We start from the raw sequence: 22,415 nt of genomic DNA on the forward strand, positions 1-22,415 counted from the left end.
TGAAATGTAATCATAAAACCAAAAAATAAAAACAAATTTAACTTCCAGTTTTTATCACAATGAGAATTTTACACCGTACGATAAACTTATTCGAATCGATAAGAATGAGTGGACGAGGATACAATGTAACCATTTTTCCAATTACAGCGCTCTCAAACTCTGCATTTTGGATAAGGAAACCGTTAGATTTTACACTTAAAAACCATTAAAAAAAACGCATGTTTAAAAGTTATAAATCCCATATTTGGTTATAAATGTTAAAAAATATCAATACTTAAAAAAATGAATAGACAGCATTGATAACACTTTGCTTAACATTGATAATATTAAAAGCACTTTGCTGAGCTGTTTATAGCTATGAACTTTGTTATCGAATAGAATATTTAAATTCATCGTGCACACAATTTATTACATTAATTACATTCCATATATTTTTTTTCTGGATTTTTGTTTAAAAAATTAGTATTAATAACCAGCAATAACCTTTTAAAACAAAATTTAACTTATTGAAATATCATTATAAGATGAATTTATCTCTCACAACTTTCTGTCATCACTTAATTTTTTTTGGTTTTTAATTCGTCAAATTTTGAAAGAGCATTAAGAAAAATACACACTATAAAAATTATCAAATTTTCCTGACCTCCAGCTCTAGATCCAACTCACGCCAATTGCTACCCCTGCAACACTACTCTTCCCTTACACTCCACCGTATTTTACACTTTCAAATTAAAAAAATTGAACTCATAATTCGTGAATTTTTCTTTTTTATATACATAATTTTGTACAACTTTCATTTATAAATACTATATTCTTTTATTTTTTAAACGCTTTTAACTTATTGGGGTCGATGTTCTGCTGTGTGAAGGTAAACTGATGAATATATTTATTGCAATGAACGGCTGCATTATGCTCCTCGAAACGAGTACACAAATGTCTCTCTAATGTATACATAATCTATCATTTACATTATCATAATTGAATCTATAGATTGTCAAGCGCAAGAGAAACACTTCCCTAAAAATATAATACATTATTTATTGCATTATTAAATCTGGAAATCAGGAAAACATTATTGCTTTTTAATTACTGTTTTAAAATTTATATGTTTTCATATAATATTTAATATTATTTAATAAATGTTAGGCTTCTTGAAGTATTTATATAAATTAACTCATGATGTATACTTTTTTAATCTGAATCATGTTACAAGATAGTCGTCAGCATAACGACAAAAGCTAATTCCTAGTTAAATCATTATAATTTTGATAAATTCACTCATCACTATATCTGTCGATTTTATCTCTTGAAACCTTTACATTTAATAGGAAAATATAAATACAGTAGATCAAATATAGTATAAAGAAAAGTTCAAATTTCGTCCTTGGAAAATTTAAAAATTTTCCACCTTTATAATAATAATAGCTTCGCAAAAAAATAATAAAATAAAATAAAATAGAACTCATTTATACTAAAAAAATACTATATATATTAGCAATATAATTTTGAATTATTTTTTCATTGTCGACTCCTTTCACCTAGTGGGCCTTTTCTCCATACGCATCGTTTGTTCGGCCAGGCCCACATGGAGAAGGCCGGGTTATGAAGGACCGGTCCGGGAATTTTTCGGGTTATCTATCCCGTATATTCGGGACAGATAACCCGAAAAATTCCTAGATAATTTCTCGCAGGATTCAATCAAGGGTCCACAGAGCGATAGGCCAATTTTCTTTGCTCTGAAGCTTGACCAATCCGGCTGTCAAAGTACAGTAGTTTCGAAAAATTACACTATTTAGCATTTAATAGGAATTCGAAAAGAGCAAAATGTATAAAATTACTATAAATACAAAATACTTAAGAGATTTATTGCCTGCAGTACAATCGAAGCTCAAAAATTCGTGCGTGGCAATGATTTATCTTAAAAATTACGTTGTTTTGCTATTACGAAACGTGGCCAACTTTCCTCAAAGTATAAATTTAGATTTTAAATTCTTAATTTTAATTTTAAAAAGTTAAAGAACAAATTGAATAATTAAAAAAATTCATCTACGTAGCTTATAAACGGCCATTCACATAAAAAGAATGTTTAAAATATGATGTCATACTGAAACTTGAAAAAGAAATTAAATACTTTTTACCATATTACAATAATAAAAAAAATTATTAAAGTTTCTATTCTTTTAAATGTTAATTATTAGTTAAAAGAATTTATGAAATAAAAATATTTCACGTGAATATTCCCATTAAATGTAAATGATAAGAGGAATTTTATCTGTTTGATTATATCAAAGTCTAACAGCTACTTTTAATATGATGCATAATAATTGATATCATTAAAATAAATAAAATACAGCATCATCAATGTTATTTTTATTTTAATAACATTCTGAAATCTTGATACTTTTAAACGATTGATCACTATCGTTTCGGACAATCGTTTTAATTTTATTGTCTGTACAAAAGATAAAAATAACTACATATAATGAGTTTAATGTTTCAATAATTTAATATTGCTGAGGACTATATAGATTAATCGAAGCAAAAATTATTACGAAATATAAATATTTCACAAAAATAGATAAATTTATTGTATTTCTATGTATTTTCTTAATTTTTTTTATTCTATTTTAAAACACCAGTACTTGCATTAAGATTATCCACAATCTTTAATGATAAACAAATTAATATTTAATCGAATTTATTTGTTGTATTCATAGCTGAATCGAATACAGATTATTTTTAATATAAGTTAGCTCCATTCTCTAAATAAATAAAAAAAAAATCAAGAAAAATTTGCTGTCATTGTAAAACACAAAATGAGGGTGTGCCATATAACTTAAGCTGGTTTTGAATTTTAAAATAATATTTTTTGAATTTTGTTTCCTTCTGCTTCTGAATTACATAATTTGACAAATATTCTCTTTCAGAAAATTCAAAAGAGATTATTACTAGTCTGAAGTCATCATTATAATGGCAATTGTTATGAGATGCTATCAAAAGTCCAATTATATTTAATTTTATTGTAAATTATTCAAGTACTATAATTATTTCTGAAGGTAATTTCATGTAATATACAACATTTTTCCTTACGAAATAAACTCCGGCACAAAATTATGGAGTGATATAATGAATGATATACTGTATATGATTTTTATTCAAACGTCATACACTATATTTCATTCATATTCTACTTTTTCCCCCAAGGCAATGATGGTTAAAAAAAGAAAATATACTCATAAATCTTATTAAATATTCATAAGATGTCATATTTTTATAAATAATAGTAAATATTTAGATAAAGTTGAGTAATAAAAGAATAGAAAGGACTCAACTTCTTTATGTTAAGGTTAAATAAATTATCTACATCATAACTATATTTGAAACAGAAATTTAATATTTTACTGTAATATATTTCTTATTATCTTTGAATGGATTCACTTTAATAATTATTAAATACAGTAATTTGCTTTATTACACAGAAGTGATGCAATTAATTATTTCTTCTGTTGTAATGAAGCTATTAAACTATTAAAATATGTTCCTATAATTTTATTAAATGTACATTTTAGAGAAATTATTTCCTGAAAAAAGGAGAAAAAACAGAAAAGGTCATAGCTCATCTCTTCCATATTTTTTGATTATTTAAAGACATTGATTATTGCAAGAATTAGGCCTAATACTATACTTTACTGGCTGCTATATATAATAAAGGGAAAGTATCGCCATACTTTCCCTTTTCTGTTATATATAACAGTCGGGAATTTAAAATACTATAAATAAAATTACCTTCCCAAGGTGTTTATATTTTTCGGACACCAAGACATGGAAAAAATTCGAGTTTTTCCTGCAATATGGATGTTATTGTGTGTATGTGTGGTGCCATTTTATTCACTCATTTTGAAGCTTAATTACCGTATCTTTCGTCGAAAATTTCAGAAATTTTGCCTGGAGGTTTCCGTATTGGGAAAATTGATGCTATTAAATTTTGGTGGCTAAAGGTCGAAAAATGAGGATATTAGAGGAAGTTATATGTCATATCTCGAGTGGGGTCGGACTTAATAAAAATTTTACTCATTATTAGCATTTACAATTTTTTTTTAAACATAAAACTTATCTCTAGCTTCAAAATTAAGCTTTTTGATATTTTGTAATAATTAATATTAGAAGAATAAAAGAATTATCATCTTAATACATAATACGAAACGTAATATAAATTATATATTAATTGATAATACGATTATTGTGTAGTTATGTTTCTAACGATAGTCCAAAATATTTTATTCAATACCAAAATTTAATAACTTACATAAATAAAGAAATTGCTGGGAGGAACAAAATGGTATTCCCAGGGTACATCATTATTGGTTTTGTAATATATAATAACATAAATGCGTTTCTTTAATTATGTCTGTGTATATGGAACGAATGCAGCTTAATTAATTAACGAAAATGAATTAATTAAATTAAATTATAACGTTCAAATCATATACATATATGCTTATATTGCGCTACACAGTCTTGACTGGTTGTATTTATTTAGCTGTATTCGTAAAAACGCTAATGCTATGACGTGTAATTTTATTGTTTAAAGTACAATTTGATCCGCTTAACTTAAATATGAGCTAGAGAATCTGGAAACCGGTTGTTTATATTAATACAAGATTATATTCGTTTGCGAAATGACATTGAATACTACAAGGCTACCGGAAAACTGGTTTCCCTTTCATAGATCTAATACTAATAAAATCGGATAAAAAAACTTCAACCTGTTAAATGTACTTTCACAACCTCTTATTGCCAGTGTGTATCTTATACATTCCGAGTTAAATTTACTTGCAGTTGGAATCGATTGAAAGTTTAGAATTTAATTAGACATTTCGAGAAACTACAAGATAACTTGTAAGTACGATAGTGTTTTGATTACTTTAAATACATTATTTTATACATAAATTCTAATCGAAATAAAATCAGATGTCTGAATTTCATTATAGAATCGTATATCTCTTCATTATACTCTCGATAAGTTCATATCGGGATTTAACTATTTAATTTTCTATTAAATTGAGATATTTTTAATTTTTGGTCTATGTTATTACAGAATACAAACTATATGTCATAATACAAATTACATAATTTAATTTTTAGAAAGTGGGTCAACACTAAAATGAGCTTTCACTTTCGAAATATGGGCCATTGTTATACGTTTGCTCGTGTTCCGCTCGTCAAACTTCAACCAATCTTTTCGATTACGTTAAAATACATTAATTTCTCTAAGAATTCTTTTTTTTTAATTATAATAAACAAATTATCTAAACATTTGCTAATTTATATTTCGTAACGTATTTAAACATCCTTAGAAACTTCCTAAATTAAAATTTCAGCTAAATTCTTTCGGGAAGTAGGTTAAATTTGAAATTGATAGGGTTACCCCTTGACGAATAATTATAGACATGTTTTTAATTCGTTTGAAAGTATTATTATATTACAATTAATAAAATTCGTATATCATATTACAATATAAATAATCAATGTGTTGTTCCTAAAAGTTAAATTACGCTAATTCTATGAAATATAGTGACCACCCTGGTGCTATAATAACTGTGGGACACCGTATACGACCTATTATACAAAGGACACTTCACGCAGGTTAGAGACACAACTTTATTCCTTTCAGTACGGATCCTAACTCCCTTCTCGTTCGTTTTCATACTCAACTTCCCCCTTCCCTGACCATCCGATTCTGGTCAAATCTGGTCTATAATAATGGGGGGAAAAAAAACAGATTTTGTGAATTACCATCCACTTCTTCCATGCACTTGCACATGCATGGTGGGGAAACAAACAGTAATATTTCAATAAATCAGATTGTTTTTATTTAATAATGTATAATATACTTTTAAAAGTGATATTGAAGTACTTAAATTTGGATAAAATTAATTAAACTTTAAATGCTAATTTTACTACATTCTGCGAAACTTTATAATAGAATTGACTTGTCACAATCAAAATTTTAAAATCATTTCCGTAATATTTAAGGTCCTCATTTAAACATTTTAAAATAAGTGTAAATAATTTAAAATTTTAAAATTTAACTTTATAAAAAATAAAATTATAAATTTAACAAATGTAGTCTCATAAACTGATAATTATAAAATTAAATTCAACATGCAATATATTTATGTCGTAGTATCTTAATTTACTTGGTTATTTCTTAGAAAAAATATTTTACTTTTAAACGTAATGAGAATATTTAGGGTATCTATTATAATTGTATTGGCCTCATTTCTAGGGGGTGATGTGAGTATTGTATTCCCAGAGGATTTAAGAATAAAAAATTATTAAACAAATAATAAATAAATATTTTTTTTATAAATTAGAGTTTTTGTCATACTATTCTTTATTAAATTTTCCCTTGTTATTTATGGTTATTTAATCAATATATTTACAAAACTAGAATTGTTTATTAAAAAAAATTATTATAAATTGCTATACGGATGTATAGAGAGGTCACTGAAATGATGCCCAATGTTGAGCTGGCGAAACAAGGACGGATTTAAAGGAATGCGATTCTTCTCACTAAAAACAAAATAAATGTTTACTTTTTATGAAATTTATTTATACTTTTAACTTGTTATATTCTAAAAATGTAACTGCTTATGGCTTAAACACTAACTACAATGTCAAAGTGGGCTAGAAGATATAGTTCATTCGTACGNAATTTTGAATTATTTTTTCATTGTCGACTCCTTTATCTTTATTTCTTTATGGTAAATGCATAAAATTATTCCGTATAAATAATAATTTTAAAATGAAATATTATTATATAAGATTTTCGAATAAATTTTATCTAATATTACATTTATTTCATTAGCTAACTATCTTCTTTGGACTATTTATAATATCCTTTATGTGTGCTTTGCTTGCAAGTTTGACATTTGAATATTCTACAATGGCTCTTGAAAAATTTATCTTGAGAAGACTTTCAAAGAAATAAGTTAACATTTAAAAACTAAACTCTTTAAAAATAATTTTAATGATAAATATCATTCTGTATTTTCTTTCACAGTTATTTTGTTGTCATAGGGTAATATTGATTATAATTTTGTATATAACGTAAACAAACTTTTTTCCTTCCTGTACGTATGAATATAACTTATAGAAATCTGCAAAACTAGAAAATAAAACGTTCAGTTTAACTTATGAACAATACTATTGTATTGTTATTTTACAAAAATATTACCGTAAAGTGTTTAATATAAGGTAATTTAAATAATTTATACTTGTCTAATACTATTGTATAAACACTGATATAATTTATAATTATAAAATACGAATATTGATTGATAAATGAGGTCCACACTTCCATACAGCCACTGTTGTTATAACACAGAGAATAGAAGATAGTCGATGTAGCATTGTTATCCTTATTCTCTGTCATTCAAAAGTTCAAAGTTGTTCTCTTTGTTCAGAAGTTATATTGACGAATTGTTTTGGAATGGAAAGGTGGTTGTTTACACGAAGTCTTTCTGGAAGAGTAAATCATTTCAGAGAAATATTGTAAAATTTAATTTCAAGAAACGTATTCACAGACTAAGGCCAAGAAAAATTGCCATAACTCAAAATCGCACTCCAAAAAGTAACTCGAATAAGCTAAAGAACACGAATTTAGAGCTTATTTGACATCCTCTCACAACCTAAATAAGTTATATGAAACCACCAGACTTCACGGTGTTATCAAAATAAAAAGAAAAATTGAAAGTTTAACACTTTTCATCAAATTTTGAAGTTTAAACTACTGTAAGGAAATCAAAGAAATTAATCAAGGAAAGCTTTTTCATGGGAGAAATGCAAAAAATGAATTGAACGTTTAGAAAAATGCGTCACTCTAAATGAGTATGTTGAAAAATGAAGTGTAATTAAAATTAGATGCCCACTATTTTATTAAACTGAACACATTCTTCTTATTCTTCCCAAGCTAATTTTATAAAAATGGACATCTTATTTATCAACGATATTCGTAGAAAATATATTTACAAAGTATTAAATCAATTTTGTAAGTTTATAAATAAAGATGATTTTATTTCAAGTTATATGTTAATTTTTTTCGAAAAAGTTTACCAAAGGGTTCAATTAAAATATTTTTAAGTTAGTTTATTTGATATTGATTAACAATACTCAGTTACACGGATATAACTGAGTATTGTTACTGAGTGACCCGTAGACCCGTGTTAATGAGAAAAACATATGATATAATTTCTTAAAAAGTGTATACAAAAATGTAACCAGTCTAGTCTAAATTTAATTAAAGACGTTCATTAAATTATATTCTTTAAAATTTATTTAATTGCTATTTAAATATTCTGTTTATTACAGTCTAATGCAGTAGCCCCGAACTTTTCGAATGCCGCATAAATCGTAAATAAGTGGGCCACAAATATGTTGTATATGGTAAGACCCGTTTAATATCACATCCGTGGGACTCTGAATATTGTGACATTAAGCAAAGTTGACATTAAAAGGAGTCCTTCTAAAACATAACTAAAACAAAGCTTGAGACTTAATGAAAATACTTTAATTGCACTAGTATATATAGGCCTACTGTATATGTTCTACATTTGACACATAATAATCTTAACTGTTATGCATTTTATCATCAAACACAAAATTTATTACATGAAATGTAATCATAAAACCAAAAAATAAAAACAAATTTAACTTCCAGTTTTTATCACAATGAGAATTTTACACCGTACGATAAACTTATTCGAATCGATAAGAATGAGTGGACGAGGATACAATGTAACCATTTTTCCAATTACAGCGCTCTCAAACTCTGCATTTTGGATAAGGAAACCGTTAGATTTTACACTTAAAAACCATTAAAAAAAACGCATGTTTAAAAGTTATAAATCCCATATTTGGTTATAAATGTTAAAAAATATCAATACTTAAAAAAATGAATAGACAGCATTGATAACACTTTGCTTAACATTGATAATATTAAAAGCACTTTGCTGAGCTGTTTATAGCTATGAACTTTGTTATCGAATAGAATATTTAAATTCATCGTGCACACAATTTATTACATTAATTACATTCCATATATTTTTTTTCTGGATTTTTGTTTAAAAAATTAGTATTAATAACCAGCAATAACCTTTTAAAACAAAATTTAACTTATTGAAATATCATTATAAGATGAATTTATCTCTCACAACTTTCTGTCATCACTTAATTTTTTTTGGTTTTTAATTCGTCAAATTTTGAAAGAGCATTAAGAAAAATACACACTATAAAAATTATCAAATTTTCCTGACCTCCAGCTCTAGATCCAACTCACGCCAATTGCTACCCCTGCAACACTACTCTTCCCTTACACTCCACCGTATTTTACACTTTCAAATTAAAAAAATTGAACTCATAATTCGTGAATTTTTCTTTTTTATATACATAATTTTGTACAACTTTCATTTATAAATACTATATTCTTTTATTTTTTAAACGCTTTTAACTTATTGGGGTCGATGTTCTGCTGTGTGAAGGTAAACTGATGAATATATTTATTGCAATGAACGGCTGCATTATGCTCCTCGAAACGAGTACACAAATGTCTCTCTAATGTATACATAATCTATCATTTACATTATCATAATTGAATCTATAGATTGTCAAGCGCAAGAGAAACACTTCCCTAAAAATATAATACATTATTTATTGCATTATTCAATCTGGAAATCAGGAAAACATTATTGCTTTTTAATTACTGTTTTAAAATTTATATGTTTTCATATAATATTTAATATTATTTAATAAATGTTAGGCTTCTTGAAGTATTTATATAAATTAACTCATGATGTATACTTATTTAATCTGAATCATGTTACAAGATAGTCGTCAGCATAACGACAAAAGCTAATTCCTAGTTAAATCATTATAATTTTGATAAATTCACTCATCACTATATCTGTCGATTTTATCTCTTGAAACCTTTACATTTAATAGGAAAATATAAATACAGTAGATCAAATATAGTATAAAGAAAAGTTCAAATTTCGTCCTTGGAAAATTTAAAAATTTTCCACCTTTATAATAATAATAGCTTCGCAAAAAAATAATAAAATAAAATAAAATAGAACTCATTTATACTAAAAAAATACTATATATATTAGCAATATAATTTTGAATTATTTTTTCATTGTCGACTCCTTTCACCTAGTGGGCCTTTTCTCCATACGCATCGTTTGTTCGGCCAGGCCCACATGGAGAAGGCCGGGTTATGAAGGACCGGTCCGGGAATTTTTCGGGTTATCTATCCCGTATATTCGGGACAGATAACCCGAAAAATTCCTAGATAATTTCTCGCAGGATTCAATCAAGGGTCCACAGAGCGATAGGCCAATTTTCTTTGCTCTGAAGCTTGACCAATCCGGCTGTCAAAGTACAGTAGTTTCGAAAAATTATACTATTTAGCATTTAATAGGAATTCGAAAAGAGCAAAATGTATAAAATTACTATAAATACAAAATACTTAAGAGATTTATTGCCTGCAGTACAATCGAAGCTCAAAAATTCGTGCGTGGCAATGATTTATCTTAAAAATTACGTTGTTTTGCTATTACGAAACGTGGCCAACTTTCCTCAAAGTATAAATTTAGATTTTAAATTCTTAATTTTAATTTTAAAAAGTTAAAGAACAAATTGAATAATTAAAAAAATTCATCTACGTAGCTTATAAACGGCCATTCACATAAAAAGAATGTTTAAAATATGATGTCATACTGAAACTTGAAAAAGAAATTAAATACTTTTTACCATATTACAATAATAAAAAAAATTATTAAAGTTTCTATTCTTTTAAATGTTAATTATTAGTTAAAAGAATTTATGAAATAAAAATATTTCACGTGAATATTCCCATTAAATGTAAATGATAAGAGGAATTTTATCTGTTTGATTATATCAAAGTCTAACAGCTACTTTTAATATGATGCATAATAATTGATATCATTAAAATAAATAAAATACAGCATCATCAATGTTATTTTTATTTTAATAACATTCTGAAATCTTGATACTTTTAAACGATTGATCACTATCGTTTCGGACAATCGTTTTAATTTTATTGTCTGTACAAAAGATAAAAATAACTACATATAATGAGTTTAATGTTTCAATAATTTAATATTGCTGAGGACTATATAGATTAATCGAAGCAAAAATTATTACGAAATATAAATATTTCACAAAAATAGATAAATTTATTGTATTTCTATGTATTTTCTTAATTTTTTTTATTCTATTTTAAAACACCAGTACTTGCATTAAGATTATCCACAATCTTTAATGATAAACAAATTAATATTTAATCGAATTTATTTGTTGTATTCATAGCTGAATCGAATACAGATTATTTTTAATATAAGTTAGCTCCATTCTCTAAATAAATAAAAAAAAAATCAAGAAAAATTTGCTGTCATTGTAAAACACAAAATGAGGGTGTGCCATATAACTTAAGCTGGTTTTGAATTTTAAAATAATATTTTTTGAATTTTGTTTCCTTCTGCTTCTGAATTACATAATTTGACAAATATTCTCTTTCAGAAAATTCAAAAGAGATTATTACTAGTCTGAAGTCATCATTATAATGGCAATTGTTATGAGATGCTATCAAAAGTCCAATTATATTTAATTTTATTGTAAATTATTCAAGTACTATAATTATTTCTGAAGGTAATTTCATGTAATATACAACATTTTTCCTTACGAAATAAACTCCGCCACAAAATTATGGAGTGATATAATGAATGATATACTGTATATGATTTTTATTCAAACGTCATACACTATATTTCATTCATATTCTACTTTTTCCCCCAAGGCAATGATGGTTAAAAAAAGAAAATATACTCATAAATCTTATTAAATATTCATAAGATGTCATATTTTTATAAATAATAGTAAATATTTAGATAAAGTTGAGTAATAAAAGAATAGAAAGGACTCAACTTCTTTATGTTAAGGTTAAATAAATTATCTACATCATAACTATATTTGAAACAGAAATTTAATATTTTACTGTAATATATTTCTTATTATCTTTGAATGGATTCACTTTAATAATTATTAAATACAGTAATTTGCTTTATTACACAGAAGTGATGCAATTAATTATTTCTTCTGTTGTAATGAAGCTATTAAACTATTAAAATATGTTCCTATAATTTTATTAAATGTACATTTTAGAGAAATTATTTCCTGAAAAAAGGAGAAAAAACAGAAAAGGTCATAGCTCATCTCTTCCATATTTTTTGATTATTTAAAGACATTGATTATTGCAAGAATTAGGCCTAATACTATACTTTACTGGCTGCTATATATAATAAAGGGAAAGTATCGCCATACTTTCCCTTTTCTGTTATATATAACAGTCGGGAATTTAAAATACTATAAATAAAATTACCTTCCCAAGGTGTTTATATTTTTCGGACACCAAGACATGGAAAAAATTCGAGTTTTTCCTGCAATATGGATGTTATTGTGTGTATGTGTGGTGCCATTTTATTCACTCATTTTGAAGCTTAATTACCGTATCTTTCGTCGAAAATTTCAGAAATTTTGCCTGGAGGTTTCCGTATTGGGAAAATTGATGCTATTAAATTTTGGTGGCTAAAGGTCGAAAAATGAGGATATTAGAGGAAGTTATATGTCATATCTCGAGTGGGGTCGGACTTAATAAAAATTTTACTCATTATTAGCATTTACAATTTTTTTTTAAACATAAAACTTATCTCTAGCTTCAAAATTAAGCTTTTTGATATTTTGTAATAATTAATATTAGAAGAATAAAAGAATTATCATCTTAATACATAATACGAAACGTAATATAAATTATATATTAATTGATAATACGATTATTGTGTAGTTATGTTTCTAACGATAGTCCAAAATATTTTATTCAATACCAAAATTTAATAACTTACATAAATAAAGAAATTGCTGGGAGGAACAAAATGGTATTCCCAGGGTACATCATTATTGGTTTTGTAATATATAATAACATAAATGCGTTTCTTTAATTATGTCTGTGTATATGGAACGAATGCAGCTTAATTAATTAACGAAAATGAATTAATTAAATTAAATTATAACGTTCAAATCATATACATATATGCTTATATTGCGCTACACAGTCTTGACTGGTTGTATTTATTTAGCTGTATTCGTAAAAACGCTAATGCTATGACGTGTAATTTTATTGTTTAAAGTACAATTTGATCCGCTTAACTTAAATATGAGCTAGAGAATCTGGAAACCGGTTGTTTATATTAATACAAGATTATATTCGTTTGCGAAATGACATTGAATACTGCAAGGCTACCGGAAAACTGGTTTCCCTTTCATAGATCTAATACTAATAAAATCGGATAAAAAAACTTCAACCTGTTAAATGTACTTTCACAACCTCTTATTGCCAGTGTGTATCTTATACATTCCGAGTTAAATTTACTTGCAGTTGGAATCGATTGAAAGTTTAGAATTTAATTAGACATTTCGAGAAACTACAAGATAACTTGTAAGTACGATAGTGTTTTGATTACTTTAAATACATTATTTTATACATAAATTCTAATCGAAATAAAATCAGATGTCTGAATTTCATTATAGAATCGTATATCTCTTCATTATACTCTCGATAAGTTCATATCGGGATTTAACTATTTAATTTTCTATTAAATTGAGATATTTTTAATTTTTGGTCTATGTTATTACAGAATACAAACTATATGTCATAATACAAATTACATAATTTAATTTTTAGAAAGTGGGTCAACACTAAAATGAGCTTTCACTTTCGAAATATGGGCCATTGTTATACGTTTGCTCGTGTTCCGCTCGTCAAACTTCAACCAATCTTTTAGATTACGTTAAAATACATTAATTTCTCTAAGAATTCTTTTTTTTTAATTATAATAAACAAATTATCTAAACATTTGCTAATTTATATTTCGTAACGTATTTAAACATCCTTAGAAACTTCCTAAATTAAAATTTCAGCTAAATTCTTTCGAGAAGTAGGTTAAATTTGAAATTGATAGGGTTACCCCTTGACGAATAATTATAGACATGTTTTTAATTCGTTTGAAAGTATTATTATATTACAATTAATAAAATTCGTATATCATATTACAATATAAATAATCAATGTGTTGTTCCTAAAAGTTAAATTACGCTAATTCTATGAAATATAGTGACCACCCTGGTGCTATAATAACTGTGGGACACCGTATACGACCTATTATACAAAGGACACTTCACGCAGGTTAGAGACACAACTTTATTCCTTTCAGTACGGATCCTAACTCCCTTCTCGTTCGTTTTCATACTCAACTTCCCCCTTCCCTGACCATCCGATTCTGGTCAAATCTGGTCTATAATAATGGGGGGAAAAAAAACAGATTTTGTGAATTACCATCCACTTCTTCCATGCACTTGCACATGCATGGTGGGGAAACAAACAGTAATATTTCAATAAATCAGATTGTTTTTATTTAATAATGTATAATATACTTTTAAAAGTGATATTGAAGTACTTAAATTTGGATAAAATTAATTAAACTTTAAATGCTAATTTTACTACATTCTGCGAAACTTTATAATAGAATTGACTTGTCACAATCAAAATTTTAAAATCATTTCCGTAATATTTAAGGTCCTCATTTAAACATTTTAAAATAAGTGTAAATAATTTAAAATTTTAAAATTTAACTTTATAAAAAATAAAATTATAAATTTAACAAATGTAGTCTCATAAACTGATAATTATAAAATTAAATTCAACATGCAATATATTTATGTCGTAGTATCTTAATTTACTTGGTTATTTCTTAGAAAAAATATTTTACTTTTAAACGTAATGAGAATATTTAGGGTATCTATTATAATTGTATTGGCCTCATTTCTAGGGGGTGATGTGAGTATTGTATTCCCAGAGGATTTAAGAATAAAAAATTATTAAACAAATAATAAATAAATATTTTTTTTATAAATTAGAGTTTTTGTCATACTATTCTTTATTAAATTTTCCCTTGTTATTTATGGTTATTTAATCAATATATTTACAAAACTAGAATTGTTTATTAAAAAAAATTATTATAAATTGCTATACGGATGTATAGAGAGGTCACTGAAATGATGCCCAATGTTGAGCTGGCGAAACAANATATTTACAAAACTAGAATTGTTTATTAAAAAAATTATTATAAATTGCTATACGGATGTATAGAGAGGTCACTGAAATGATGCCCAATGTTGAGCTGGCGAAACAAGGACGGATTTAAAGGAATGCGATTCTTCTCACTAAAAACAAAATAAATGTTTACTTTTTATGAAATTTATTTATACTTTTAACTTGTTATATTCTAAAAATGTAACTGCTTATGGCTTAAACACTAACTACAATGTCAAAGTGGGCTAGAAGATATAGTTCATTCGTACGTATGAAGTTAAATATTTACTCACAGTTTTCGTATGAACTCGTGAACTACATTAACTTAATAAAGTTAGTTCAAATTGGAAATTAAGTAGTAAAGAAAAAAGCCATTATATATTACATTGAATAATAAATTATATATATATTAAATTTAATATGAAATACTAAACCTTAATTTGCGTTTTCATCATTTACTTTTAAGAATTAAAATGATATAACTGGACAATTAAAACTCTGTAATTATATGTGTGTATTGTTTACTACTAAAACTCCTTATGTGACATAAAAATGGAAGTTTATATGCTAAAAAATTTTTCCTTTAAATCAGATAAAGCAAAGGTGGTTTATAGGTTCAGTGTCAAAGTGTAAGAACTAAGTACAAAAATATCATTTCTGATTTTTTCTGTTGAGGGATATGCCATATTCGAAATACATATTTTACAAATAAAACAATAATATGATAGTTCTTTAAATGAAATATTTGAATAAATATGTACAGTATTAGATTATAAATCTTTATTTTAAATAAGCAATTTTCATCATTATTATTAAAGAAAACAAGTTTTGTTAGGAATATTTTCGATAATAAATTCACCTTATTTACTTGTAGATTTTAGTATTGTAAAAATACATTTAATCTTTCAAAACGTTACGTTAAAAATATAAAACACTAAACCGAATTTAGCCCTTTAAGATTTCTTATGTTTTTTTATTTAAATCTTTTACACAAATACAATGATATATAAGGTGAACTATAATGGTAAACCAGAATGAAGCTATCCGCTTGGATTCAGTGGCATTAGAGTCGGAGTGAGTTTTATTACTGTTAATAATATATGTAAAACAGTAATAAAAACAAGCTGATACACTGATATAAAGTTGTAAGCTGATATATATATATATAAGATGATCAGTGGAATGATTGAGGCTAGAATGTACGAATGTACAAAAGAAAGGATTTAATCAAGGACAACTTGAACAAGTATAAAAATTACACTACAATTATAGATCTCTCTGACTTTTTGGCTACTTGTTTGATGCAGGAGCTATTGCTTCCTCTAAGAGGTTTCGGCAAAACCACCTACCGACTTTCAGATCAAAATAAAGTGCCAGGAAAAAAGTAAATTCTCCCAACTTCATCAAGTGCCAGAAATCACACAACCATGTCTACCGACTCCATTACAGTCACATCTGTCTGCCTGGTTGGCAGAAATTTCATTAAAATCAACCGTACTTTGTATGTTCCACCACAATAAAACAAGGAACAGAACGGTACTTGTAACATTCCAAACAATCAGCCCTGCAGAATAAAACCCGACGGCAACTGTCTGTCCGTTCCTTCTGTCAGACTGACTGACTGAAACTCTAGAAAATTATGTTCTGTAGAGGACAATTATTGTCTCATTTATTTTAGATAACGTTAGTTCGTTTCAGAGTGCCTGCTCTAGTCAGCGCATATTCTAACGTTCAACTGAACACAAAATGTGTAATGGAAATTTTGAATTGTGCAATGGTAATTCTAACGATTAAGGTTTAACGATAATTAATGCATTCTGAACTAGTGTTTAAATGGTTTTAATACAGTTAACAATTTCGTGATGACACTTTTTATTTTACTGAAATGAACTTTTAGTGTTGTAAGTTTTATTTTTTATTAAATGAATGCATTATAAGATATAAGCGTAAACATTTATTTAAATCTGAAAGGGAGTAATGTGAACAGTGCAAGAGTAATACTAAATCGGGTTTAGGCTGCACATAAGTGATTTGGAATCGATTTTAGATTACCGGGGGTAACTTGAATGAGGTCAGTTTGAAGTCTTTACACCGGATCCCTCAGAGAGGTAGACCTGACGCCTTTACTACCTCGGCCATCCCACCTGTGTCATCAGTTGTCCAGAAAGACACTTTAATTTAGGTTAGTGGGCGGCTTTGTGTTAAAGTGTCCGATCTGCTAGAGCCCTTGGAAAAAGCTATTTGATTATTTAATAAATGCACGATATATAATGAACACTTTAAGTCAAATTGAAACACTTTAAAGTGTTCCAATTCGACTTAAAGTTCTCATCCAAGAAAAAATAACAATTATTACTTTACTTACACTTATACTTTTTCGTATTAAAATAATATTTATCCCTGAACTAAAGTAGACAAGTTTTTTCCTCAAACAGATGACCTCGAGTATATTATAGAGTTCTATGATACAGAGGTTGATGTATAGGCCTATGTGTCTATTTATTTAGACTAGGTGTTAAGTAGTATTAAGGGCAAAAAGCAATAACAGAGGTTGATAATAAAACACTGTTCCTAAATTCCTCAATTATCATTGTGATTATCTCTTAAATCTTCATTGTTATAGAGGTTATTTGTTAAGATTTTGACCTCTGAGTCAAACAGATAATGTAATTATTTAAGAAGTTAATGTTAACCAAAATGAAACAGTGCGTTCACTGGGACATGGCTTATAATATTGAGAAATGCCATGCAAATCGGGGCAATATTATATGTAAAATAAAATAATAACATTGGATTTAAGACGTTTCGGAAATAAATTCCTCAAATAAAAAATTTTTTTCTTCATTTGCATTTACTAAAAAGTTATTAATTCGGCATTTGTTTACCATAATATATTAACTTTTTATTCCATTTACTGTTTAAATTTTTTAAAATATCTTTACTTAACCAATGAAATAACGTTTAAAAAATGTTGTTAACTTAAATTTATATTTAATTGCATTAAATACAAATTTTCAATATTACTTATATATAATAGCCAAACACTTTTCTAGCATATTTACTACTTTTCTTAGTCAGACAATAACACAAGATCAGACACTAACTGGCGACACTGGCACGATATGTAAATATGTGAGCTTTAAATAAATTTAAATAATTATGTAATTGTATTAATTTCAAGTTGGAATCAAAATTGTTAATTTATATATTTTTATTTTAAGGCAACGGGCTATAGTCAAGCACTTTATTTGAATCTCAAATTCGTAATTTATTACATTAAATATTATCTGTATTGGAAGATTTAAAATGTTTAGATAAAATATCGAATTTAGCATTGTTTTTGAACAAAGAATTTGATTCAGTTCGGTTAATCTATTTATCTATTTAGAGATCTGTCCTTCATAGTAGATATGAATCTCGAAATGATGTCATTTAACAGAATATGTTAATGTTAAATTAATGTTAATATATTAATCTAATTGTTTTCAGCATCGAAATGTTTGTTAAACTTTATTCAAATTAAAGCGAATAGCAATAATTAAAGTACATGTAAAACGTACAATGATTTCAACATAGTCCTGTACTACTTTCAAAACATTTCATTTCAACAAGAAATTTAAGGAAATGAAATGAATATAATTCAAATTATAGGTTTACATAATAACAACAGATTCATTTTATAACTCCGTGACAACAATTTTTCAAGGCTTCTTCTCTTCTTGATCAGATAAATTCTACAATATATAGAATTATCGCCTTTTCAATACTTTCAGGTGATTTTCCACTCGAAATATATAAAACCTTTATATTTTTCATTAATATATAAGTTGCAGTCAGTTAATTATAAAAAATTTATTTATTTTTATACAAAATTTAATTATAGCATTAATGATGTATTTTGTATAAGTAATTTTGTTATTTAAAGTAATGAGACAAGATTAGCTATGAGTAGTAAGTAGCCTATATCAATATGCTAAATTAACAGGATGACAGTATTAAAAAAATCTTAACAAGTTGCGTAACTTTACCGGCTGTTAACAGATTTTATTACAAAAACGTTATATATTTTTTAATTATTATAAAATGGGAAAAGCTTAATTTTGATAGTAGTGATGAGTTTTATTAAAAACAAAATTATTCTTTTGATGTTAATAACGATTAAAATTTTTATTAAATCCAACCTCATTTTAGACTGATACACGATCACTCTCTATCTCCCCACTCCCTCCACGTTAACACAACAAAATTTAATAGCATCAATGCCCCCTTATTCTTAATGATTCTTCATCGTTACCCCATTCTGAGATATAAACAAAAAATTATTATTAAATATTAAAATTTGTACAAGGTAATATATTTATAATTTGCTAGTAGTAAAGTTTTAATCAGCTTTATTTGGCTGCAATTTGAAAAAATTATAGACATAAATTTCAATTGTCCTCCGTCTGTCCGTCTGGCTTTTCTTAATCTAAAGAAAGGAGTTAGATAGATGAAATACAAGACCAGATATGGAAATCTTGGGGACAGGAGGCCCTAATTAACTATATATGAACTTCCGATGCAAACCGAAAGACAGATTATTTCAATTCAAAATTTTCTCCTGAAAGATGTTACATAGATGATCAGCACGGCTCTGTTGCTAACAGGAAAAGTATGATGTACAGGGGAAAGCCACTACTAATCTGAGGTGGAGTGAATTAAATTAATTACAAATATGATTAAAAATTTGCAGCTCGGCATTGTGACGATGTCACAATAAATAATTGCTCATACCAATATAGAATATTAACCTATACTTACGTGAATGCTGTAAAAAAATTAATAAAAATATTTATTGTTTTCTTCTTTATCTAATATAGCATTTTTCTCCGAAACAAAAATTCAACCGCACTAATTTCAAAAGAAATAAATTTTATTAAACGAGAAAATAGTTAAGAGTTGTTACATAGTAACTACAGTAATACCTGTAGTTTGATATGAAGTTAAACGGGCATCGTATAACTAATGCTTTATTTTTAGATTTGTTTACAAGCCAGTGCAACTGTCAGAAAATGATTGTTTTGGCTATCAGGTGAACTTTGTTTCTTTACATAATAATTATCGAAAATTGATAGAAACAGATACTACAGATGTTTCTGAAACTAACTGAATTCTTGCAAATTCAACTATTATAAGTAAGCATTTTTATGTGAAATTGCCTTTTAGACATTATAAAATAAAAATAGATAACTGAAATATTTTATAAAATGAAATTATTGATATTTTTTTCTTGTTAGAAATTCATTTTAAATTAAAAAATTCAATGCAATATTACTGTAAAAATAATTTAACTTAACAAATTAATTCGAATTATTCATGTGAAGAAAACAGAACAACACTAAAATTCTTAACAATAAAACAATTATGTAAGTTATATTAACAAAAATAGAAACTGAGTATTTTTTGAAATCGATATTACATATTGTATTTAAATACTTCTATAATAATGCATTTGTATATGGTATATAAAAAATAGCATATTTACTGAAGCTAAATAGAATTTACCTATAATATTCTCTTTCTAGTTAAAAATTACTCAAAGAATTTTCACTAGGTAAATGATGTTATGATTATATTTGCTATTATTATTATAATCAGAATACGGTTAGATTAAACTTATCAAATATCAAATATCTAATGATAAATTCTAATCATGTTCTAAAGTCGACATACCGTTGAAGTTTTCTTTCTTTTCAATAGGATTTGCGACAATCGATCATACCAGATGTGCAAACTTTTGTCTTTTATATTTATTTTCAAATTAATTGGATCGCTGAGTACTTCAGACGTCGATGTTTTTGATGACAGTGCAGTGAAACAATTGAATAATTTACGAATAGAATGGCTGAAATTCATGTCGTCAGTACCAAATACTGCTTGGATAACACATAGCCTCTCATATCCTGGATTTCTCAATAAAAATGATCACCGTGGAATGTCCATCGACTTGAACCACTTGACATACAATGTATCGAACCATAACAATATGCTCGATGCAATTAACAATTCTGTAGACGCTATGCATTATGACATTAAATCTTCGGGAAATAAATGTAATTATGATTTGATTTATTTGTTGTTCAATTTACGAAAATCTTGGGCCGAACAAAGTGAGTATCGTATTTTATTTTCTTTTTTTTTAAAATATAAAATTATTTCTTATAAATGTAATTTAATTAGTGTTGGATGCCACTGGGAAATTTCCTTCTGGGCTATTAAAGGGAAATTTACTTTGGTTGGGTGATTTTAAACAGTGTCGAAATGTCACCGTACCACTAAAAGTTATTGGAAACTTTAATTTTGGAGGATTTAAAGGCGAATACTGTTATTTTACTTGGACGATTTCACTACAACAGGTAATTCTTTAATAAGAATTTATTCTATTTATTCGTAAAATATACAATGCCATTTTAAATTATAGTATCATGCAAACATGCCTTTAAAATTTGGTATATGTGTACCTGATTCGTGCACTGAAGAAATATTGAGGAATGATGCAAAAGCAGTAGCGAAAATTTTACGTAAGTTATTTTATTTTTTAAAAAACGAAATTTTAAAAATTTTGCTTTATAACAAACTCCATCTTTATATTTGAATAAAGTCAATTCTTACCAATAAAATTTGTTTATTGTTACCAAACCTAAAAAATTTACCAAATCTAAAGTAATTAGTAATTATTGTAAAATAGAATCATATTAAACAGAATTTTTTTACAGATTATATTCCTACAGTTAATAAACTTATAAAATACGTTAACAGTACACAAATAACTTGTCAAACGTCCAATATAAAGTGGGAAACTAGTCACTTCGCTTACATGTGAGTATATATCAGGTTTAAAGGTGAAATTTAGACATTTCGATTATTTTCTAAAAATGACTGAAAAATCTTCTAGATCATTCGACGTGGATATATAAGTAGAGTTACCAACCCTTTAACACATACTTCATTAGAAATAGACGCATGAGTAATGTCTCACAATACAAAACTTTCGAAAGAATACACTCACGTGCTTTTGTTTCCGATCTCATCTGCAAAGCGTTTGTTAAAGCGTTTATAGATAAACAAAGATTAACCAGGACTTGCAAATGTCAAAGAGCTGATAGTGCAGAAGAAGGCGATAATCGGTGTTTTTTTTTTTTTTTTTTTT

The 22,415-nt window shown here is 26.6% G+C and overlaps 1 protein-coding gene across 2 annotated transcripts in view; it reads left to right on the forward strand.

Annotated features, from left to right (window-relative positions):
* The first annotated feature begins 13,556 nt into the window (after positions 1-13,556).
* Positions 13,557-22,415, forward strand: part of LOC111619425 (nose resistant to fluoxetine protein 6-like) — a 14,690-nt gene continuing 5,831 nt past the window's right edge. The window contains exons 1-5 of one of the 2 annotated variants that reach the window (XM_023361129.1): positions 13,557-13,573; positions 20,966-21,375; positions 21,446-21,621; positions 21,687-21,786; positions 21,982-22,084. In XM_023361129.1, coding sequence (XP_023216897.1) covers positions 20,991-21,375; positions 21,446-21,621; positions 21,687-21,786; positions 21,982-22,084 — 764 coding nt within the window. In that variant the 5' untranslated portion in view covers positions 13,557-13,573; positions 20,966-20,990. Of the gene's footprint in view, positions 13,574-20,945; positions 21,376-21,445; positions 21,622-21,686; positions 21,787-21,981; positions 22,085-22,415 lie in introns of those variants that run through there. The other variant, XM_023361130.1, reaches the window with a different exon arrangement.

This window comes from Centruroides sculpturatus, unplaced genomic scaffold (genome assembly GCF_000671375.1).
Source record: "Centruroides sculpturatus isolate CEXI.00-Female unplaced genomic scaffold, Cexi_2.0 scaffold266, whole genome shotgun sequence".
NCBI lineage: Eukaryota > Metazoa > Arthropoda > Arachnida > Scorpiones > Buthidae > Centruroides > Centruroides sculpturatus.